Source organism: Acomys russatus, chromosome 1, assembly GCF_903995435.1.
Source record: "Acomys russatus chromosome 1, mAcoRus1.1, whole genome shotgun sequence".
Classification (NCBI taxonomy): Eukaryota; Metazoa; Chordata; class Mammalia; order Rodentia; family Muridae; genus Acomys; species Acomys russatus.
Window position 1 is genome coordinate 110,204,654 of NC_067137.1, and position 25,628 is coordinate 110,230,281.

Consider the following 25,628-nt stretch of genomic DNA (forward strand, 5'->3'; position numbering starts at 1 on the left):
AAATAACTTATTTTTTCAGATGTCTCTCACTGAACCAACTTCAATTTCACTAACTCTTCTGTACTAGCTGGCCACTATAACTCAGAGATCCTTCTGTCTAAGCCTCTCCAGCACTGATATTACAGGTGAGCCAATATGCTTGGCTTTTATGTGGGTCATGACTGAACTCAGGTCCTCACACTCCCGTGATAGGCCCTTTATTAACTAAGCCTTCTTTCCAGCCCCTGCAAATATATTGTTTTTAATGCCAACAAATCAAATATGCTTTCCCTTTCGATTAGTCCCTGTCTATTAATCCCTTTTATTACCAGTTAAGATAATTTACAGTTTCTATATATAAAGTTTTAAAGGCATACTTGTATAGTGAGTGTGTGTGTGTGTGTGTGTGTGTGTGTGTGTATGCATACATATATTTTTAAAGTTTTGTATAGACAAGACATCCCGAAAAGAAGGGCTGCAATTTTATCCCTGAAAAGTGAAGCTACAATACTTTCTCCACTTAGTGAATATTGGTTCCATAGCAAACCCTCTAAGAGCAGAATGTGATCTGGGACTCAGCACCAGTCTCACTCTGAAAGCTTCCTATTGCGAATCCTCCACAACATGCCCCCAGGAAGTGACTTGTTCTGACCACATAGTTTTTACAAAGCTCTCATGAAGCATCATGATAGAAAGCCGGGATCTATGAAATCAGAATCCAGAGTTCACTGACCCTTACAAGACGTAAGATCTGCAGCACTGGGCTCACAAGCTAGTGCAGCAATCATGGAGTTGAGCTGAGAATCCACCGCCCACAAAAGAAACACTTTAACTCACCAGTGTTTACCAGGCCTGTCCAATCTGTAGCCATGAGCAGCCATGAGTGCAGCCTAACACGTAACTGTTAGCTTACTTAAAACATGACAAGATTACTTTGTGGGGCAATGACCCATGGTGCTGCTCTCCACTCGGAGAACAACAGCATGCTGCAATGGCTACAGGCTGGCCCCACCTGTGCCCATCTCCTTTACTGTTTTGGTATTAACAGTCTACAGTCTGCTCGTGATTCATGGCTGAGTTTCATTTCCCCATACAGCAAATCACTTTCACCTCTACCTTCCCAGCCTTCCATACCAACACACCCACCAACCACACCATGCACACTCACGCGTGCTCCTCTCTTTAAACATTTTTAGAGTATGCCACCTCACTTCATGTGATCCCTCCATCTAGAATGATTTTCCCTAGCTACCCATCTACTTAGCCTGTTATGTATCCATCATGTAAGAAAAGTTAAGTCACTAGCTAATCTTTCTTACCCACCCCCAAACCACTATTACCAAGGAGAATGGACAGCTCTTTCAAAACAATTTCTTTATTAAATATTTTAAAATTAGTTCTTGTATAATTGTGGACAATGCGCTTTGATTTCATTTACCTGCTCCTACAGATTCTTCCAGATCCACTACCCCTCCTCTATCCACCCAACTTGTATCTATTTTCCTTTTTTTAATTGAAAAAGTTTCCATATAATTTATTCTGTATCATTTTATTTATAACCCATTAAGTCCAATGTGTGCTGCCCATATATTTTGTAAAGAAAAACAACTCATTTCACAAGGGCTATCAGCTGCCAACAGCTCCTCAGCCAGGGTTGGCGCTTCATACTCACTTCCCACTGCCTGCAGGGATTTGTCTGGCTTGGGCCTGCACAGTCCTTATGCACGCTGTGACACCTGTGAGCCTACACGAGCAGCTGCCCGCTGGGTCCTGCACATGCCCATCACTTCTGGCTCTTTCAAAACAATTCGGAGCATGTACTTGATTACATGTCTTCTTCCCCTCAGGCCTGACTTTTGTCACCTACTTATTCACAGGGCCTCAGTAGTGCTCAGAACTCAAGACATAAACAATGATACTTGCTATAACAATGAATGAATGGATGGTGTTCTCTGGAAAGGATAAATAAAATACATTACATATTGAGTGATTCAGCCATTACTCAGAAAAAGGAGATAAAATATTCTCATCAGTACATAATTCATTTCCTTTCTGTTTATAGAAATTAGTTTTCAATTGTAATTTCTAAAACATTGTTCAGTTTAGATATTCCTATCAAATTCATTAAAAATGTAACAAAGTACAAAATAGCTTATTTACCTAATATTATTTTCCCTTAATTTAAATGTTTGCATTTTTGAGCATACCCAGATGCTTATATCATTACAAATAACTCTTAACCATTTATGGCAATTCAGAAAATTGCATCTGGCACTTCTTATATGTTTCCTCCAAAACCACCACTTCTGCCAAAACCATCTGTAAGAACTCTCTCAAAAGGCTTGGGTAACAAAGCGTCTGGGAATGTATTTGGCTTATGTTCAACAGGACATTATATGTTTTCTTGTATAAATCATGTCTTGGAAAATGGAATGTTTTTATTTAAAATAAAAACTCAACCATTCAGCATCATAAAGGTAGTTCCATGTGAAACATTTCAACCTCCCTTTGTCTCTGTAGCTTTAAAACGTGCTTTTCTGCTTCATATTTTACAGAAAGCGTTACTGGGACTCATTTTACACATACTCTGAACTTTCTTTTTTAAAATATTCTAAGGAACAATTTCCATTTTCAACTCATACAAGACATTTTAAAGGGTAGCCTCGAACTATTTTTAAAAATTAGTTGTGAAAGCTTTTAAGGTACAAGTATAGGGCTTGGGATGCACATGACTTTCCTAGCACACAAGCCCTCGGGCTCTATCCTTAGCGTAGAGACAGTGAAGACATAGGCGTAAACTAGCAGGCTGAACAAAAGATGTTCTTGATGCTACACTTAGTTTCTATTGCTTACGAAAATGCACTTTTTATTTTTTGCATACCACGAAAGCCAGTGCTTTTCAGTATTAGTTACCAAATCCAAAACCATCTTATACTTCCCATTTCAATTTATCTAATAATTTTCATTTAAGCGAAATTTATCTTAAAGGCAATGAAGAAAACCGAGAAAGAAAGCACTTACCTACATACATGACAGGCTATCTTTTAATGGCTCAGCTATACTAGGTTTACACAGGTGATTTTTCTCATCCATAACAAGTCTACAGGAATTCTCAACTCCAATGAACTAAGAACAAAGACCCCATCCTCCTCACTTGATAGACTGGCGCACTGACTATAGAAAGTACAGGACAGCACGTGAGAGCAGCCTTTGGCACTGAATTAAAAAGGACATTGCAGGTGAAATGTCAAAAGAACAATCTCCAGAGGGAAGGCCAACAGTAGTGCAGCCAACACTGCCTACCAAACACAGCATCCACAGGCTCTCTCCATGGGAGATGAGTTAGCTTAACGAGTGCTTATGGTTTAAACCATTTTCACAATTGTAGGTGAAATCCTACTAGTGCCTTAACACTTCCCCTTAACAGTGTCCTAGAGGAACTAGATATGCCACTAAAGGCCACTGCTGTGCACAAGAGTCTAAAATTACCACCTTATGATGTCCATTTCAACTCTTTGAAAAAGGGCCTATCTAGTATTCTACACAGCAGCCAACAGGAAGCCAAGCAGCTGGTCTTTATTAGGTGCTTACCAATCAGGAGCCACCAGGCATCTGTCCTCATGTTTCTCACACAGTGCTCATAATGTCCGCAATTTCTAACTATGGTTGCCGGTCCCTGACATCAGCAACCACATGCTCCAAGAGGAACTGATGGTGTCTATGTTCTACTGCCTTAACACTGGGGTCAGATGTAACCAGCCTTCCCTTATGTTTGGCTAGACTGAATCCCATCTAGGTATTAATGATATAATCAACCATTCTGAATAAAACATCACTTCTTAAAGTAAATTTCCTAATATTGTCTAAATGTTGAACAGTGTGTCGGCTAATCATTAGTCTACAGACGCTTAGAAATAAAACAACACTTTCCTTTACAATTCAAGGCTCTGTGTATTTTCTTGCAACAAAAACTAATTTGTCTTTTTCAAAATTGTTTCTCCTGGCAAAAACTGTTCCTGTCTGGCCAACTTTTGTGTTAAAAATAAAGTACAGTATTACAACATCAATCAACATGTAAAGTACTTAATGACTTATAAAAACATACAGGGATGCTTTTGGAAATAAGTAAGCCAATCAAGAATTTATTTATATTATCAAATCAAGAACACAGCATAGAGAAAATAATATCACTTTTGTGCTTAGAGATATAAAAGTGGCTCTAGGCGCTTAGGTAATGTAAGAAAACACTGTTAGAAGCTATAAAAGGCAAGAAAAATCTAAAGACATGACAGAACCAACTGTCTCCGTGTTCCCCTTCCTGTCTGTGCCACATTGGGCCCTGGGTCTTTTCATACAGCAGCTGTACAAGCAAATAAGCAAGTTTTCTTTCTAACACTGACTCCCTAGAATGAGCCCAAAGTTCCTACTTATTAATAATGATTATTCATTATGTTTTATACAAACAGTAACCCAGGCCACCTGCCCTACCAGCTACAATGAAGAAAACTGAAAAATAGGTGCTTGAGCAAATACCAAATACTACAGCAAGACACAGTCTCTTCCTTATCTGACCATAGGCTACTAGGAATGTAATAGGTCAATGTCTAAAAGGGATGTGGCCTTAGACATCAGGGCACATGGTGCCAAGCTGTGACAGCGCAGTGATTTGGTGCAAACCTCACCCTTTTGCCTCCACTGATGGCTCTAGGACAGGAAAGCCTTGGCTAACCCTTTAGGTGCTGTGTTCTTTTAGTTTACCACACGTCTTCCAACTAACACTGCAGTTACACTGGCTTTCTACCTAGCTAGATTATTTTCCCAATGCATACTTCCCCTTATTAAGGAAGCCATTTCAACAGTGAGGGCACAGTAAAGAGGCTACCACTGCAACTCCAAGGGAAACAAAGAGAGCAAAAGCCAAGACAGACATTTCACAAACACCCATGTCCTTGACAGGAATACATGGGAAGAGCAAAGCTTTGGTATAAGTAAAGAGACCTGCATGGAAATCTCACTCTATAATCTATAAAAGAAGACCGATACTATACATTTGGAGTTGATTATAAATGGCAAATGAGTAAGGAACAAACATTATAGTCTTTGTCAGGTCAACTGTCCATAACAGACACTCACTCTGGATTGTTTCCTTACTGCCTATTTCCAGGCCTACTTGAGATTCAGAGTTCCTATGCTGATCAGTTCTTATGAAATAAAAACTTTGAACAAAGCCTCTTAGCGAAGTTGTCCCAACAATGCCAACTTCCTTGCATCTGTTACTATTTTGTTATAACCCCTGGGGGATCCAGGCCAAGTTACTTAGGTTGTACCTGTGGGCTTGTGCTTCTTGTGGGCTTATTTCCTGAGTGTCCATGTCATTGTTCCATCTACTTCTACTTGTACTTTCTAATGTGTGACACATGGTATATATTTCTTAATTCTTTAACTGTTGTGTTACTGCTATGACAACAGAGACATCATTTACAGGCAATACAGATGTCTAGGCTCTGTTACCATTTCCCCAGTCACTTCAAATCATTACTAACTAAACACAGCCCCAGAGACACTTCAAGTGGCTACCCCTAAACAAGAGATTAAATTTAATGATATGCCATCACTGTCAGCTGTTAGGCTTAGCAAAGCCCTGTGAGCCACCCTATCGTGCAAGGTTCAACTACAGCAACTTTACATCAACTTTAGAGAACTGACAGAACTACAAGATACATTACAAGCACCAAACCCAAAGGAATTGAGTTCCTATCCCAACCATAAACTTAGTAGGTTGCACTCAGCCATTCCTTTCCAGAAAGTCACCCAGTATCTCTCTTGAGAGCGTATCCTCTCTAGTGTGTCAGACGGCTTCAGCTGTAGCATCAACTATCAGCAAGACGGCAAAAACCATACACACTGCATCAGTCAAACCAGCCTCCGCGATCAACAGGGCAACAACCACCAACACAACAGTCATACCTCAAGATCCAGGAGAACGAACGGGGCAGCCACGGAGATCCTAATGACTCTGGCTTCCGTAGATTCAAACTTTAATAAAAGTTTGAGAAGTGGAAATCAAATACCCTAGCCTTACTCAGCTGTGCCAATGTATGGCCCAAGACTACACCCAACTCAACATAAGCACAGTTGGAGATAACAAAGGAAAAAGACCTACTTTGCTTTTTAAGTTCTTCTATTTGTTCTTCTTTTAGATCTAACTGTTCTGTAAGTCTTGATGCTGAATCCAGTGCAGCGTTTGCTTCATCCAAACGTTCCTGGGGAAGGAAAGTTTATTTTAAAACAATATGCAATGTGTCCTGCAAACCACAGGGCTGGGAGATACTTCAGAATCCCAGTTCAGTCAGTGATGAAATTGCACCTCTGTGATGATGGGCACGTTTGTGCGACCTACTAACCGCACACACACTCCTTCACAACGCATCACTGCCCTTTTAGAGAACTAAAGATGCTACTAAAAGTAACATCTTTTTTAAAGTAACAGTAACAAGATAAAAAAAAAAATTAAAAAGATAAATAAAATCAATAATACAGTAACAGGGGAGATCCAAGATGGCGGCGAGCAGTGTGGACCGTGTTTGGAGGCTCCAGTGAACAATTCAGGGAATTGCACAGGTTTCTGAGCCAGGAACACCGGGGTCCCCACACCACGGCAGCAGGAGTGCTCCACGGTTCGGAGGGATCAGGGTGCGGAGGACCTGCGTGCCCCTGCACACAAGAGGAGTGCGGATTTTCTCGGATCGGAGCAGCAGCGGCAGAGGAAGCAGCAGCAGCGACACCAGCGGCACCAGAATCAGCAGCGGCGGTGGCTGAGGTTTGCAGCTCAGAGCCTTCCTGTGGAGGCGATTGGTGTGGGGGCCGGTGGAAGTTGCTGCGGGAGAGGGGACTCGGGGCAGGATTTGGGTCACGTGGTGCCTTGGGACCCAGACTAGACTTGGCGGACACTTCAGCCCCAGAGTCCCGGGTACAGCTCAGTGCGCAGTGCCGTGGAGTCGCTGGCTCAGTTCAGCAAGCATTTCTGCCTGGCGCGCTGGCTCAGTTCAGCAAGCAGTTCTGCCTGGCGCACTGACTCAGCACACCCACAGATCCCCTGCTGTGGCGCAGGCTGGGCGGAGCACTCAGTTCCACCCTAGGCACCACCTCAGCTCAGCAGCAGCTCCCCTGTGGTGATGCAGGCTGGGCAGAGCACTTGGTTCCACCACCCGCGCTGGCTCAGCTCAGCCACAGTTCTCCTGCTGTGATGCAGGCTGGGCGGAGCACTCAGTTCCACTGGCTCTAAGACTCTGGTTGGACACAGTGTGCAGTTTGAATCCAGAATTCCAGGCTGAGCTTGGCGGACAGGTCGGGCCCTGAGTCAATAACTGACCACAGCACACACTTTGGGCCAAAAGTCCCTAGCTGAGCTTGGTGGGCAGTCCCAGCCCAAAAATTCTGGCTGGACCCTGTGTGCATTCTGGGCCCAGAATCCCTAGCTGAGCTTGGCAGACGGTTCAGGCCCTGAGAATCTAGCTGAGTTCGGTCCGTGGTTCGGGCCCAGTGTCCCTGGCTGGACTTAGCAGGGGACACAGAAGGCTGTGGATACCTTGGCCTGACCCAACACTCATTCAGAGACCCAGAACAATTGCAGGACCCACAGCACAGGGGAGCTGAGGATCACTGGCTGTGAGAATCCAAAACAACAGGGCTAACCTCCTAACATCCACACCATTGAAGCATTAGAGCTTCCAGCCTAGGGAAATTGTGAGAAACCAAGTGAATCTATCATCAGACTCCCTCCATCCAACTCTGGAAGCTACCCAACAAAAACAAAGTCGGCAAGATGTCTAAAGGACAGCGAAAAAGCATACGCAAAAACCCCCAAAACAACATGGCATCTCCAGTTTCCAGCTATCCCAAAGAAAACAACTCAGAGAACTCGAATACAACGAAAATACAAGAAAATGACCTCAAATCCTTAGTAATGAGGATGATAATGGAGGACACAAATAAAATTCGTAATCAAATGCAGGGAGACGCAGACAAACAGGTGAGAGACATAAAAGAAGCACATAGAGAGGAACTGGAAAAATTGCAAGAAAATGCAAACAACCAGATGAAAGAAATAAATAAAACAGTTCAAGCTCTGAAGACCTATAAAGAGGCAATGGAAGAAACTCAGGAATATACAAACAATCAGATGAAAGAAATCAAAAAATCAGTTCAAGATCTGAAAATGAAAATGGATTCAATGATAAACACACAGACAGAAGAAAAACGAGAACGTGAGACCTCAGAGAAGAAGGCGAGCAACACAGAGGTGAGCTTTTCTAACAGAATCCAAGAGATGGAAGAACGAATCTCAGGTCTAGAAGATACAATCACAGATCTTGAAGCAACCATTAAAGAAAATGCCAAATCTGGAAAACTCCTGACACAAAACGTCCAAGAGATTAAGGACACCATGAAAAGAAGAAAGTTGAGGATAATAGGCATTGAAGAAAGAGAAGATATCAGACTCCAAGGCCCAGAACCTCTTCTCAACAAAATCATGAAAGAAAATTTCCCCAATCTAAAGAAAAAGATGCCTATAAACATATAAGAGGCCTACAGAACACCAAAGAGAATTGACCAGAAAAGAAAAACTTCCCGTCACATAATAATCAAAACACAAAACATACAGAACAAAGAAAAAATATTAAAAGCTGCAAGGGAAAAGGGCCAAATAACATTTAATGGCAAACCTATCAGAATTACACCCGACTTCTCAGCAGAGACTATAAAAGCCAGAAGAAGGGCCTGGACAGAGATCCTGCAAACCCTAAGAGACCACAGATGCCAGGCCAGACTACTTTACCCAGCAAAACTACCAATAACCATTGATGGAGAAAACAAAATATTCCATGACAAAAACAAATTCAAACAGTACCAACCCACAAATCCAGCTTTACAGAAGGTACTAGAAGGAAAACTCCATCCCAAAGGGTCAAGCTACAACCAAAACTACTCAGGAACTAGATAACTATCCCATGGCAAAAACACAACTACACAAACGCTCGACTGGAAACAACATCAAAATTAAGACTCTTAACAGTCACTGGTCATTAATATCTCTCAACATCAATGGTCTCAATTCTCCAATAAAAAGACCCAGACTAACTGAATGGGTGCACAAACAAGATCCAACATTCTTCTGCATTCAAGAAACACATCTCACCCATAATGATAGGCATTACCTCAGGGTAAAAGGTTGGAAAAAAATATTCCAAGCAAATGGTCACAAGAAGCAAGCAGGCGTAGCCATTTTAGTATCGAACAAAATAGACTTTCAACCAAAATTAATCAAAAGGGATGAGGAAGGACACTTCATACTCATCAAAGGTAAAGTCAACCAAGATGACATCACAATTCTGAACATCTATGCTCCCAGTACAAGGGCACCCACATTTGTAAAAGATCTGCTAAAAAAGCTTTAACCACACATCGATCCCCACACAATAATAGTGGGAGACTTCAACGCCCCACTCTCACTGAAGGATAAGTCATTGAAACAGAAACTAAGCCGAGATATAACATCATTAACCAATGCCATGGGTCAAATGGATATAAGAGATATCTATAGAACCTTTCACCCAAACAAGAAAGAATATACCTTCTTCTCTGCACCCCATGGAACCTTCTCCAAAATCGATCACATCATAGGTCACAAAGCAAGCCTCAATAGATACAAGAGGATAGAAATAATACCTTGTATCCTATCTGATCACCATGGTTTTAGGCCGCAATTCAACAACAACAGAAATTTTTAAAAAGCCTACACATATGTGGAAACTAAACAACTCTCTGCTAAATGACACCTGGGTCAGGGAAGAAATAAAGAAAGAAATCAAGGAGTTTCTGAAATTCAATGAAAATGAAGGAACAACATACTCAAATTTGTGAGATACATTGAAAGCAGTGCTAAGAGGAAAATTCATAGCACTAAGTGCCTTTAAAAAGAAATTGGAAACATTGCACATAAGCATCTTAACGACACAACTGGAAGCCCTAGAAAAAAAAAGAAGCAGAAACACCCAAGAGGAGTAGATGTCTGGAAATAATCAAACTCAGGGCTGAAATTAACAAATTAGAAACTAAGAAAACAGTCCAAAGAATCAACAAAACCAAGAGCTGGTTCTTTGAGAAAAATCAACAAGATAGACAGACCGTTAGCCAAACTAACTAAAAGGCAGAGAGACAGTATAGAAATCAGCAAAATCAGAAATGAAAAGGGAGACATAACAACAGACAGTGAAAAAATACAAAGAATCATAAGACCCTACTTTGAAGGCATATATGCCACAAAATTTGAAAATCTAAGGGAAATGGACGATTTTCTTGATCAATTTCACTTGCCAAAGTTGAGTGAAGAACAGATAAACAAGCTAAATAGTCCCATTTCCCCTACAGAAATAGAAGCAATCATTGATAGTCTCCCAACCAAAAAAAGCCCAGGTCCAGATGGTTTCAGTGCAGAATTCTACCAGACCTTCAAGGGCAAGCTAATACCGATACTCTTCAAGCTACTCCAAAAGATAGAAATGGATGGAAAATTAGCAAATTCATTCTATGAGGCAATAGTCTCATTGATACCTAAACCTCACAAAGATCAACAAAGAAAGTGAATTTCAGACCAATTTCTCTTATGAACATCGATGCAAAAATACTAAATAAAATACTTGCAAAACAAATACAAGAACACATCAAAGATATCATTCATCATGACCAAGTAGGCTTCCTTGCAGGCATGCAGGGATGGTTTAATATACGGAAATCCATCAATGTAATCCACCATATAAACAAACTGAAAATAAAAAACCACATGATCATCTCTTTAGATGCAGAGAAAGCATTTGATAAAATCCAACACCCCTTCATGTTTAAAGTTTTAGAGAGATCGGGGATACAAGACACTTTCCTCAACATAATAAAGGCTATATACAGCAAGCCAATAGCCAAAATCAAATTAAATGGTGAGATACTCAAGGAAATTCCTCTAAAATCGGGAACAAGGCAAGGCTGCCCACTCTCTCTATATCTCTTCAATATAGTACTCGAAGTTCTAGCCAGAGCAATAAGACAACAAAAGGAGATCAAGAGTATCCAAATGGGAAAGGAGGAAGTCAAATTATCCCTATTTGTAGATGATATGATAGTGTACATAAGTGACCCTCAAAATTCCACCAGAGAACTCCTACAGCTGATAAAAACCTTCAGCAAATTAGCTGGATACAAAATTAACTCAAAAAAGTCTGTAGCCTTCCTATACACAAATGACAAGCTTGCAGAGGAAGAAATTAGGAAAACCACACCCTTCACATTAGCCACAAGCAATATAAAATATGTAGGAGTTACTCTAACTAAGCAAGTGAAGGACTTGTTTGAAAAAAATTTCAAAACTCTGAAGAAAGAGACTGAAGATGACCTGAGAAGATGGAATGATCTTCCTTGCTCATGGATCAGGAGAATTAACATAGTAAAAATGGCCATCCTGCCAAAAGCAATCTACAGATTCAATGCAATCCTTATCAAAATACCTACACAATTTTTTAAAGACATTGAAAGTGCAATTCTGAACTTCATATGGAAAAACAAAAAACCCAGAATAGCTAAAACAATCTTGTACAATAAAAGGTGCTCTGAAGGAATCTCCATACCTGATCTCAAACTGTACTATAAAGCAATAGTAATTAAAACAGCATGGTACTGGCACAGCAACAGGCTGGTTGATCAGTGGAATCGAATCGAAGACCCAGATATGAATCCACACACATACGGTCACTTGATTTTTTACAAAGAAGCCAAATCCATTCAATGGAAAAAGGATAGCATCTTCAACAAATGGTGCTGGTCTAACTGGAGGTCTATGTGTAAAAAAATGGAACTGGACCCATATTTGTCACCTTGCACAAAACTCAAATCCAAGTGGATTAAAGACCTCAACATAAAACCAGAGACATTAAGTCACTTAGAAGAAAAAGTGGGGAACAGCCTGGAACATATTGGCACAGGAGACAACTTCCTGAGCAGAACACCAACGGCCCAGGCCTTAATGTCAATCATTAATAAATGGGACCTCATGAGGCTGAGAAGCTTCTGTAAGGCAAGAGACACTGTCAAGAGAACAAAGCGACAGCCTACAGACTGGGAAAAGATCTTCACCAACCCTACATCTGACAAAGGTCTAATATCCAAAATATATAAAGAACTCAAGAAATTAAACACCACCAAACCAAATAAGCCAATTGAGAAATGGGGCTTGGAACTAAACAGAGAATTCTCAACAGAGGAATATCAAATGACTGAGAAACACTTAAAGAAATGCTCAACCTCCTTAGTCATCAGGGAAATGCAAATCAAAACAACTCTGAGATTCCATCTTACACCCATCAGAATGGCTAAGATCAAAAATTCAAGGGACACCACATGCTGGCGAGGATGTGGGGAGAGAGGAACACTCCTTCATTGCTGGTGGGAATGCAAACTAGTACAGCCACTTTGGAAATCTATCTGGTGCTATCTCAGAAAAATGGGAATAGGGCTTCCTCAAGACCCAGCTATTCCACTCCTTGGAATATACCCAGAAGACGCTCCAGCATACAACAAGAAAATTTGCTCAACCATGTTCAAAGCAGCCTTATTCATAATAGCCAGAACATGGAAACAGCCTAAGTGTCCATCAGTAGAAGAATGGATAAAGAAACTGTGGTACATATACACTATGGAATATTACTCAGCTATTAAAAACAAGGAATTCCCGAAATTTGTGGATAAATGGATTGAGCTAGAAATGATCATAATGAGTGAGTTAATCCAGAAGCAGAAAGACTCAAATGGTATATACTCACTTATATCTGCATACTAGCCCAAGGGGCATGTCCCACGAAAGCCTTCACTTACCAGGAAACTGGGACAGAGGGGAGGGCATCCTATTAGGACTCTAAATGAGAGAAGCATGGGAGAATAGCAAAGTAGAAGGATCCAGAGGGTCCTAGAAACCTACAAGTAGAACATTATGATAGGCAGATTTGGGCCCAGGGGTCCCGCTCAAACTAAGGCACCAGCCAAGGATAATACAGGCGGTAAACTTTAAACCCCTACCCAGATCTAGCCAATGGTCAGAACATTCTCCACAGTTGAGTGGAGAGTGGGATATGACTTTCTCACGTACTCTGGTGCCTCACATTTGACCACGTCCCCTGGAAGGGGAGACCTGGTGGCACTCAGAGGAAGGACAGCAGGTTACCAAGAAGAGATTTGATACCCTATGAGCATATACAGGGGGAGGTAATCCCCCTCAGGAACAGTCATAGGGGAGGGGAATAATGGGAAAATGGGAGGGAGGGAAGAATGGGAGGATACAAGGGATGGGATAACCATTGAGATGTAACAAGAAGAAATTAATAAAAAAAATTAATGTCAAAAAATACAGTAACAAATGTTTCTGTTCTTTTAAATATTTGTAAGCTAACTTGTATGAAGGGATATTTCATTATAACTATTACTGGGCATCTTTTTTTTTTTTTTTTTTCTGTTTACTCAACAGTGAGATCTACTCCTATAGGAAAATGTCACTGTTTTCACTGCTTGTTTATTTCTACTGCACTATCTTGCCACCCGTCTGTGCAAGCACCTTGTATGGTAGATAGGAACCCTTAGTGCTCTGGGCAGTGAAAATGAGGTCACCCATTGGTCTACTGACCACTAGCTGTTTAACCCTTTTTTAAGGGATATACAAAGAGGTTCTCCTTTACTCTTAGTTTCTTTAGTTTAATCTTGATTGAGATCCTCCCTCTTGTACTGTACATATAGAGTTTATTGTAAGGTATTTTTTTCTCTGTATTTAAATTTTTAATATCGTACTTATCAATGAATAGACTTTGGTAATCCTATCCTAAATGTGAGAAGAGCTGCCCAGTCTACTACACCATCCAGAACACCCTCATACCCAGATGTGGTGGCGTTGGCCTGTCCGACGAGGGCTCTTGCAACAGAAGGACCTGCCAGCCTGAGCACAGCAAGACTCCGACTCAAAACAAAACAACTGCTCTCAGAAGCCAGCGCCACTGCCAGGTAAGTAGTCTTATTTTGATAGAACTGGAATTTATTTCTGTATATGGTGTAAGATGGAGTCCAATGGATAGTTTGCCAGTGTCGTTTACTTTTACTTTATGACGGGGTCTTACTATGTAGCCATGCTTGACCTGGAAAGCCCATGTAGACCAAGCTGGCCTTGAACTTAAAAAGATTTGCCTGCCTCTGCCTCCTAAGTACTGCAATTAAATCCATGCCCCGTCAATATCATTTTTAAAATAAAATCTTCAACAATGAAATAAAAATAGTTCAAATTGGGGTCTTTCCATCTCTGGCCACCAAAGGGAGAGTAGCGCCACCATGTCCACTCATCTGCAATGGATGGTCCTGAGGAACTGCTCCAGATTCCTGATCACTGGGCTGGTTCACCACAAGACAGTGGGAGCGCAGCTCATGAATGATGGCAAAGGGGTCACGGAGGACATGAAACACAGATCAGATCTGCGAGAGGCAGCCACTTACTACATAAGAACCACCATCAACAAGAATGCATGGGCACTCTCAGCAACATTAGGAACACGATCTGAGACAACAAGTACTGCCCTGATGTGGGCATAGTGGCTGTCCGCTGAGCCAGTGCCATCCTGAGAAGAGACCTATGCCACCAAGAGCTCCTGAGCCCCACCCCCAGGCGCAATAGAGGCAGTCTGCTGACGTTTTCGACCACCACCAAGAAAGAAAGAAAGAAAGAAAGGAAGGAAGAAAGAAAGAAAGAAAGTTAGTTCAAATCTATTTCATTTTAAATTCTCAAATATATTCTGGATTCCACTTCTGGATTCTCTGTACTGTTGATCTAAACCATATTGTACTGGCTCCATTTTGATACAGTCCTTCCTCAATGTTTTTCTTTGTTCAAATTTTTTGCTTATCCTGAAGAATTTACCCGTGTAAATCCCAGGCCACAGTTTTGATCTGAGACTGTATGGTGTGTTAGCTTGGATAGGTTTTAGTCCCTCGTTATCACCAAGTACAGACCTCACTGTTAGTGTGAAGGGCAGCATTCTGCAAGTGTGCTTCAAGCCCTTAAGGAAAGCTCACGCACCTGAGTAATCTGGCGGGCCCTGCTGGGAAATTCTTAAAAGCAGAGATTGGGTGCCCCCCAAAGATGACAAAATCCCTTTGATGGCCCGCAGCTTCTTCCAGTGCTCACAGAGCTCTCCCCTGCTGTGATGGTCCTAACTGCCTGAGGACAAAGCTATGTCCAGTGCCTGTGAGTTCCAGATAAGCCTTTGATGTGGTCTTCCATCTTGACTTCAGCCTTCCAAACTTCAGACTTGCTTAGCCAGCTCCCACAATCATGTAGCAATTCCCTATAATCAATTACATGTGTGTCCTCTTTTTATGCCTATAAATTATGTACACACACTCCTTACCAATTCTGCTTTCTAGAGGCTGAACTTTGAATAGGTCTGAAACAAACAAAAAAACAAACAAGCCCTGTAAATAGAAATGTATTATTCCAAATCTATAAATCTAAATTTGGTATAAAAAAATTAAATATTTTTAAAAGATCTAAATTTTAAAAAAAAGAAAGCACAGCTTCATAGTGTTTATATGTAAGAAGTGAGGTTTGTGGGTTTGTGGCATTTGCTGTGCTAGAAACAAAATCTAGGGTGTCACAGGTACTATGTAAGCACTCCACCACAGGGCTATAGCCCCAGCTCTTACAAAGACTTTAAAGAAAGAATAAAGCCTCTTTGGACATTAGCACTTATATTTTGTTACTTTGCCATTTGTTTGGTTTTTATTTTACTTGTTCACCTTCATTTTTATTAATTTCCTCCTAAGTTTCTTCTGACTTATTTTGCTCCTTTAAAAATGATAAATTAGTTTCTTGGGGGTTTTTTGGTTTTTTGCTTTTGTTTTTCCAGACAAGGTTTCTCTGTGTAGCCTTGGCTGTCCTGGACTCACTTTGTAGACCAGGCGGGCCTCGAACTCACAGTGATCCACCTGTCTCTGCCTCCCAAGTGCTAGGATTAAAGGCCTGCACCACCACACATGGCGATAAATTACATTTTAAATTAAAAACAAGACTAGTTTTGTAAAATATTTGAACTTAAGAATCTAATAAACAAGATATTCTGAAAACACTAGACACAAAAATGTTCAATAAAAATATATCTTTTGGCCAGTTGTGGTTGTGCACACCTTTAATCTCAACACTTGGGAGATGGAGGCAATGAGTTCAAGGCTAGCCACCTGGTCTACATAACAAGCTCCAGGACAGCCAAAACTACATAAAGAGGCTCTGTATCAAAAAAACCAAAGCAAAACAAAACAAAACAAACAAACAAACAAAAAAACCAAAGCAACAAAAAATGTCTTTCTAGATACATTAATAAACTTTGATAAAAGAAATGGAGCATTTAAAGCAGGGCCTAATGAAAGGCATTTGGGTCACTGTCCTCAGGAAGAATTAATGCCACTGTTGCAGGGGTAGGCCTGATAAAACAAGGACAGGTTCAGGCCCCTCCCTGCTGTGTCTCTCTGGTCCTATAAGGGGATGATGCCCTTTTCAAATACAAATCCCTCAATATTGGGGTTCTCAGCCCCCCAGAACCATTAACCAAAGGTTATTTTCTGTATGAATTATCCTGGCTATAGTCAAAATAGCACAAAATAAACACTATACCTTCCCAGCCACCAGTTTGGTAAAATTTCAAAGTCTGATAATGTTACATGTTGACAAGAATGTAAAACAAGGATCACTAATAATATACCCATTATAATAATCATTAATAGTCAGAGTAAATTAACATCATCATGTTTAGAAAACTAACCTCATGAACTCCAGGACAGCCAGGGTTGTTACACAGAAAAACTTTGTCTCCAAAAGGAAAAAAAGGGAAGGAAAGGAAAAGAAAAAAAGGAAAGAAAACTATCCCCTGCTAAAGCTTAGGCTGCCATCTATATCCTATAATTTAGCAATTCAATCAAAGCCTAGCTGATAGAAATCTGTGTATCATGAGAGGGTAAACAAGGAAGTACATAGTAAGCAACTGCTTGTACAGAATATAAAATGCCCTTCACAGGAAACAACTGGAAGCATGACTCTAGAAGAGCAGGCATGAACCGCAAACACAGCATTCCAATTACACTGGGTCACTGGGTTGACAGACTGTGCGTATTTGCTCAATTGCTACCCTCTATCGTGCACATATTTTATATATACTAATATATACATTAAACATTTTGTAGTCACTTAATATTTAGTAAAAATTTTCAAACTTAACAGGAAATGTGTTTCCTTCCTTGGAGTAGTCCTAACCAGAGCACCCGTCACTAACTCTAGATAAAGGCATTTTATTACTTTCACCAGCTATTGCCAGATTCTACCTATGACTGAGAAAAGAGTCTCCAAAATCCAAAGCAAGTCACTTTGGTGTCATATCTCAGTGGATTAACTGATTTCACCCTTACCTTATATATGACTTTTATATGTAAAAATAGAAAATAATGAAAAAACCATTTCAAGAGGCTATATAATAAAGGACTGAGCACAGTCCTGTAAGCCCAGCATCTGGAAGGCTGAGGCAAGAACGGATTGCGGAGAGGTCAAGCTCAGCCTGGGTTACAAAGTGAGACCTAATTCAATAAACAAAAAGCCAAGAAAGCAAAGCAAACTCCCTCAAATTACTAAAATTAGTAGTAACACACACACATACACACACACACAAAGAACAAATGAGATAATGTAGAAAAATCAGAATACATATGAAATACAATATATAAAGCATTTTATTCAAAAGAGAAAATTCCCACTTAATCCTGTATATTAATCTGTTTCCATTTTTGCGGAGTCCCTAAGACACTGAAGTGCGCTAAAGCATTTAAAGTGCCTTTCAGCTCACACTCACTGTGCCTGTTCTAGATGCTGAGTCACCTGAGAGATGCTGAGCCTGACAGTTCATTTCTATACAAAGTACACAGCTGGATATAATCACTCAAACATTAACATAGTAAATGATTGGTTTATGAGATTTCCAAGCCAAAAACTTAAAAGAAAGCTGTTGGCCTACCTGGAGTGTTAGCACTTGTCCTTCCATACTCTCTGCCTTCCTCTTCCAGTCAGCTAAGTGCTGGTTTTGCTTTTCTAACTCAGCAGAATACATCGCTTTCTCCTCTAAGGACAAAGGAAAGTGAGAGCACATCACGTGGACTTTTAATAATTAAAAAACAAAAACCAAAACAAAGCAAAACAAAACAAAAAAAACCACCTCAAAGGACAAGTATAAATGTCTTTGTGAGCACACCAAGGGGCACTGACACAGCTGCCTGTCTCTGCCTTGCAGGCTCTTCCCTCCCGGGCAGTAGCCTCGCTTTACCTCCTCTTAGGAACACTCTCTCAGCTTCCATGCCACACTCCTTCTTTGTCCTCATACGCAGTCTAGCAATTACATTAAAAATTAGCATTTTGGGGATTTTTTTGTTTTTTGTTTTGGTCCCACTATGTAGCCCTGGTTGGTGTATAACTCAGAGATCTACTTCTTTGCCTCCTGAGAGCTGGGATTAAAGGTGTGGACTATCACACGTGGCTAGATGTAAGAAATCATATATTTAACGATTTCAACTAAATGTGCAGCCCTACAGGGTCCCAAGTACAAATTAAAGTTTTGCTTAGGCACAAAAATATCCTCTACTCTCCTCCCCTAATAAACGTAGCAATTAGCTAATTAATAATTACTACATGTACTGAGTCAACAAATTGGGTGAGTGAAGGGTCAGTGGGTAAGCCTATCGATGGGAGGGTGAATGTGGAAGAGCATACTTGGTTCAAAAATCCAGTCACTCTTTCTATGTGTGTATCATGCTCTTCTTTGTATGCTCTTCTTTTAAATTTTTCTTTCTTGGCTCTTGAGATTTTTTAAGACAGAGTCTCTCTATGTAGCTCTGGCTGTCCTGGAACTCTCTATAAGACCAAGCATGTCTAGACCTCACAGAGACCTGCCTGGCTACCCACCCCCACCCCCACCCCCGTGTGGGTATTAAAGGTGTGTGCCACCACACTCTGACCCTTCATAAACATTTATTTACTTTGTGTGTGTCTGAGTGCACTTGGGCCACCGTGCACATGTGAAAGTCAGAGGAGAACTTGCACGAATGGGTTCTCTCCTTCCACTACATGGGCCCCGGGGAATCAAACTCAGGTCATCATGATCAGCATCAAACACCTGTTCACTGAGTCATCTCACCAGCCCTGGACAACCTCCTTTATCACATGATTCTCCATTTTATTTACCTTTTTAACCTCGATTTTCATCTTAATTAATGATAAGATAATAAAACTTTTAAAAAATATGATTGATTGCTTTAATCATAAAAGGAGTGTGAATTAACTTGGTGGTGGTGTCTTACCTTTCCCCTAAACTAGTCAGTAACCATTCAAATAAGGCAAAATTACCATAACTACAACTTGTCTTCACTTACCTTGCTGGAAGTGTTCGAGAACCATCTGCAGGTTGGCTAGTGACAGAGCATACTGCTTTACTTGTTCCTGAGAGACAGAAAGCTGCACTGCAGTCTCATCCCTTTGCTTGGAGACTATGTTCAACTGTTCTTGCAATGACTCTACTTGCACACTCGCTTGATGACTTCAAATAAAAGAATAAAGGCAAAGTGTTGCATCTATTTAAGTAATTTAACAAGAGCAACAACAAAATGCTTTTCCTACATCTTAATACATTAAAGTCTGGTTAGACTGCAAGGTATTTGGTGAGAATGCAGCAAGACGAAAGAAAGCTTCTCTGCATGATTAAACTGTGGTAAAACCCAACACTCTGTGTCTCTATCAAGTGCACAGTTTGGAGGCCTCACAGCATGCACACCGCCATGTGAGCAGCACCACCACCCTCACCAAGCACCTGTCCATCCACCTCCAGAGCTTTGCTAGTTTTACAAACTGAAACTCCAATCTTCTCCGATCTGACCTTCCCTGCATTTGGTGTGTTAAATTCAAGTTAAATCACAAATGAACAAATGGCCTTCAAGAGTTACACTGATCTGTTTCTGTCAATTATCCTGTGAAAGTGACTCTTGGCAAACAATAGTGTTTTTAAAGATTAGGAATTAGGCTAACTAAGAAACTATGGCAAAAAAAAAAAAAAAAAAAAAATTACAAGCAACTTTCAAATTTCTAGACTTAAATTCCACAGCATAATTTATCATAAATTTAAATCTCTAGGGACTTTCATCATTTTGTCAGCTTTTGCTCTAATAAGGAATGGAGTCTCATGTACTTTTTTGCACCTCATGATGAACCTGTAACTTTCCAACAGGCTTCACTAACACTGACTGCTTCTCTCTTTCTATTCACATGACAAACGGAAGCCCTTCTCCAAATACAAAACCAGAGGCACCTAAGAGAGTTACTCATACGGCAACTGCACTGCTTGCTTTTAATATATTATTTGTGACCAAATATGCGACAAGAAGCAATTTAAGAGAGCTTATTTGGCTTAGTTAAGAGAACCCACCATGGTAGAGAAGTCACAGTGGCAAGTCTGTACAAGCTGCTGGCCATGTGGCATCCACAGCCAAGAGCAGAGGGCAGCAAATGATTGTGTGTAACCTGCTTTCCATTTTCATTCAGTCTAAGACCACAGATCATAGAAAGCTGCTGCTCAGTTGAGCTGGATCTTCCTTCCTCAACTAACCTCTCTAGGTAATCTCACAGCATGCCCAGAGGCCTGTCAGTTAAAAGATGATAATAAATCCTGTCAAGGAGACAGTACTAACAATCTCAGCATCTAGCTTGGCTTACTTCTCTTTTTTTATTATTATTACTTAGTTAATATTAATTTTGAGGCATGGTCTCACTATGCAGCCCTTGGCTAACCTGTAACTCACTAAGTAGACCAAGCTGGCCTCACACTCGTAAAGATCCACTTGCCTTGAAAGTGCTGGGATTAAGGGCATGCGCTACCACACCTGGCCTGGCTTATATCTTATTTTCAGAGTGTGTCTTTGGTGAATGATGATTATTTTTTGACTACCACAACAGCCTTTATGAGTATTTAATATCCAGTTAAACCCTTACTGAAGAGTAACTACTGAAGCCAGTTAAAGTACTTGGGAGGAAGTTTACCCAACAGCACCCTCTTGTGGAAAGAGAGCTAAACTAAGACCTAAACTGACCCTAAATGTCCCTGGTAACCGTAAGGGTAAATTAGCTTTTAAATACTCAGAAAGTTAATAGACAGTAGGTGTTGCTTTGCTAAAGGATCAAAACCATAATGTGACCTATAAATTAGATTTACTCATATGACAAAAATTTGCTATCTATTAATCTATATTTAATATATGTTGTGGAAGAATAGAAGATAAACAGCATCAATTCTAGATACAAGTGAACTTAAACTTTTTTTTTTTAATAGGAGAGAAGTTAAGACATGCAACAATCACCTATTCATTAAATGTAAGTGTAAGGGCCATCAAAGACCCAAGCACTGTACATGTTCAGAAAAAAAGATATCACAACAGGGCTTGGTTTTAGATATGAGGTCTAGAATACTAAATAATTACCCTTGTGAAGAAAACAGAATTCGAAAAATAGAAAGTCATAGAAAAACTCTTAAGAGAGTTAGGTCCACCCTTTGGTCAAACACGAGAAAGAAAGTATGGAAGAAAAGAAAAAGGAAAATAGTATCTGGGGAGCTCAGTGATAGGCCGGTCAGATGAGGCCAGGGCTCTACTTGAGGATGTTTATCTTGGAAGTTATAGCAAAGGGTAAATAAAGCGGGTGGAGACTGGCAGCATTAGAGAAAGCAAAGGGTAAATAAAGCGAGTGGAGACTGGCAGGTAGAGAAAGCAGAGGCCCCGTAGAGAAAGCAGAGGCCCCGGCACTGCGAAGAAGGGTTGCCGTTACAGCCTGAGAATGTCTTGGCATTTCTACCAATGTAAAACACATGTACAAATGACCACTCACTATTTTAATTTCCATATTAAATATGTTTTTCCATTTGAATCACCCTGACTCTTCACCTGTAAAATGGAGACAATCAATTTTTTGAAATAAACTAATATAAGAAAAATGTTTACTGAACAGGTGACCAGGTAAAGTTCATGACAAAAAAAAAAAAAAAGACAGACAGACAGAAAGACAGACAGAAAGAAAGAAAAGTTCACCTTGCATTTTCCATTGCATTAGAGGATGAAACCAGCTTTTCCTCCAACATGGTGACCTTCTTCCTCAGTTTAGCCTCTCTATCTTCTGCAGCCAAAGCTTCTCGGGTATGAGAATCTTCTGACTCCAAGAGGTGGTCACGCAATCTCTGTAGCTCCTGGTTTAACCGGGATTCCTTGTCATGTAAGCGTTGAACCTAGGGAGAGGGCCTTTCTTTACTTTCCTTCTATACAATGCCCATCCCCGCAAAACATCAAATTTTTCCATATTATGGAAATTTATTAGTATACTGTACCAATACATTGGTATAATAGTTAATTATAACACTTATTTTAAATATAATTATTTTAAGTTATAATATATTTAATTATATAGATATAACATATATTACTTAATTACAAGTATAATTATTATTATGAATATTAATTATAATGTATTATATATACTAATGTATTAATATACTAATGCCACACACCACAAAGTATGTTTATACCAGGAAAACATCTCCCCAAATTACATAAAGACTCCTACGGGAGCTTTACTTTGCAAGGCCTCCTCTGCATGGTTTATCTGGAAATGGAATTATACAGAAGTACTGGGCTCTTATGGCACAGTACCTTTTCAGCAAATCTCATTTTTTTCATACTTTGAGTGAGATCATTTTCTTATGCAAAAGGTACATATCACAGTTTTCCCTTTCAAAAACTATTATAATGTACCCCAGGGAGATTAAAATCCTACTACAGCATTAAAAGAAGAGAAAAACCACAAGATAATTCCATTTGCCTTAGTTACTGGTTACTAAACACAGCTTGAGCCCTGCCCACGACAGTGAGCGCACATATACCTCATTCTGCAGGGTGCTGTTCTCCATTTGCTTCTGCTTCAGGGACAACATAACTTGGTCTCTCTCCTGCTGAAACATAACTGTCTTCTCCTGCATTGATTTGACTGCATTTAAAAGTTGATTTAACTCCCCAGCCTTGCCCTTTTGGAAAGAAATAATTTTAGCTTTAGATAATAATAGATTTTTCAAAAGGACGTTTTCTTTATTAAGTAATTTTAAAACAGCAATAGCAAAGTCACCAAAATCCAAAGACATTCTGAGAAAGAGACAACGGGAAGGAGCTTAAGGGTGTGGCGCCTGACTGTAGTGTCACAGGAGCAGGACAAGGGAGGGGACTAAAGAATCCCAACAAGTGGCAGCTCCAGCTCATGCTGCAATGCTGGTCCCTCAGCTGCAACAACCACTGAGATATGGCAACAGTAAAAGTAAGAGACACTGGGCCGGGCGTGGTGGCGCACACCTTTAAACCCAGCACGTGGGAGGCAGAGGCAGGCGCATCGCTGTAAATTTGTGGCCAGCCTGGTCTACAAACAGAGTCTAGGACAGCCAAGGCTACACAGAGAAACCCTGTCGCAAAACCCAGAAAACACAACAAAACACAACAAAAGAAGGAGCCAGGTGTGGAGATATATGCCTTTACTCCCAGCAAAGACCAGCGGATCTCTGTGAGTCCAGGCCATCCTGGATTACACAGTAAGTTCTGAGTAAGCCACAATTACATAATGAGACTCCACCTCAAGAACACACCACCCACCAAAACAAAACAAAAGTTTTCAAGAGGTCTGAGAATCTAGTTTAGTGGTAGAGCCTTTGCCTAGCCTATGTGGAGCCCCTAGGTTCAATCCCTAGTACTTGAAAAAACAAAACAAAAAACAGAGAAATGAAAGAAACATTTTAAAATAGTAGGACACAAATGGAAAGTGGGGGGTGGAGTGGGGCTTTTAACGACGAAAAGAGAAAGAGGAAGGGTAACACTAAAGGCATTTGAGAAGGACGTAGGAATTATTTCATGCTTACTTAAAAGTACATACATATGCATGTTTTCACACATATAGTTTAAATGAAGTTATACCACTTGGGGTGATAATGCCCCCCACAAGAGCTACAGGCTATCCTACAAAAACCCCAGTGCTGGCATTGGAAAGCTCCCTTTGAACTGTTGTTGGTCAGGAGAGTCCAAGAAATCCCTCAACAATATTGACACTGCCCTTGGCTGCCGCCCAGAACTTGAACTATGGCTGAAGACACACACACTTGGGACAAAGGGCTTGGAGCAACTGAACAGGAAGTGGCCTGGAAGCCTCTTCCGGGGGCACGAGGCTCTCACGTCATCTAAAGGTGGAGGCAAGAGGCATAAAGACAAAAAAAAAAAAAAAAAAAAAAAAGAGGCATAAAGACAAGAGCAGTTACTAGTCCTACCCATCTGCAAAGCCTAGGGACAAGGACCAGCCTGCCAAGGTATCACCAGGGATGCCATAGCGTCGCTTACAGGCTGGGAGTAAGTGACAGCCATCATGCACACCCAGCCAACCAGCCACCTGTGGCTAGTGAGGCCAGAGACCTAAAAGAGACCCTACTACTCCACTCTAAACACCCTCCCTCACCTACAGACAAGTGCCATTTCGCCCCTCATCAAAGAAGCGTATCTATGGCGTGGATAGAGATGATTACAGAAATTCACAACTAGTCAAAAGAAAGAGAACCGAACACGAGGTTCTCCACACCTAAGGTTCAGGGGACAACTCAGAAGAGGGGGTGGCAATAACATATAAGCCGTGTGAGGTGGCACACCATCAGGTTGGTGATCAAAAAGTCTCATACTGCTCAACCTGTATAGGTTAAGCAAAGGTACCTTTAAATTACATAAAGAAAATGCTGCCAGGCGTGGTGGCGCACACCTTTAATTCCAGCACTCAGGAGGCAGAGGAGGTGGGTCTCTGTGAGTTAGAGGCCCGCCTGGTCTACAAAGCAAGTCCAGGACAGCCAAGGCTACACAGAGAAACCCTGTCTCAAAAAACAAACCAAAACAGAAAAACCTCCCCCCAAAAACCCACCAACAACAACCACCAAACCAAAACAAAAAACAAAAAAACCTTTAAGACACTATACCCATTGCCAGTCAGAAAACAGTGGGAAGGGCCATGCTCTAAACCAATTATACTGGTACAGGCCTAGGCTGGCTTCATAAAGCAGTCAAGGCTGACTCCTGGTACTCCTGCCTCCATCTTCCAAGTGCTAGGATCTCATGGACCACCAAGCCTGGCCAATGCACCTTTTAAATCAGATAATCCAGGACTCGTACAGGAGAATGTACTGGCAAAAGAAGTCATTTTGAATCCTGTGCCTAGCAGCATATACATGTCCAAGATAACTCAGTGGCACACTGCCTCCCTAATAAGCATGAGGCCCTAGGTTCAATCCCCAGCACTGCCAAAAGACAAAAGAAGTAAACTATGGTTGAATATCGCATTGTTATGCCTATCATCCCCTCTCCAAATTTCAGAACTTACTCAAACAGTAATGCCAAATACATGCTGCAGTGCCTACCAGACTCTAACAAATCTT

The 25,628-nt window shown here is 40.8% G+C and overlaps 1 protein-coding gene across 2 annotated transcripts in view; it reads right to left on the bottom strand.

Annotated features, from left to right (window-relative positions):
* Trip11 (thyroid hormone receptor interactor 11) overlaps nucleotides 1–25,628 on the bottom strand; it is a 71,304-nt gene that overhangs the window by 14,621 nt on the left and 31,055 nt on the right. For both annotated transcript variants that reach the window (XM_051150611.1, XM_051150603.1), the window contains exons 12-16: nucleotides 23,064–23,204; nucleotides 22,219–22,412; nucleotides 19,522–19,685; nucleotides 18,114–18,217; nucleotides 6,143–6,242 (exon numbers count right to left, since the gene is read on the bottom strand). In XM_051150611.1, coding sequence (XP_051006568.1) covers nucleotides 6,143–6,242; nucleotides 18,114–18,217; nucleotides 19,522–19,685; nucleotides 22,219–22,412; nucleotides 23,064–23,204 — 703 coding nt within the window. The remainder of the gene's footprint in view (nucleotides 1–6,142; nucleotides 6,243–18,113; nucleotides 18,218–19,521; nucleotides 19,686–22,218; nucleotides 22,413–23,063; nucleotides 23,205–25,628) is intronic.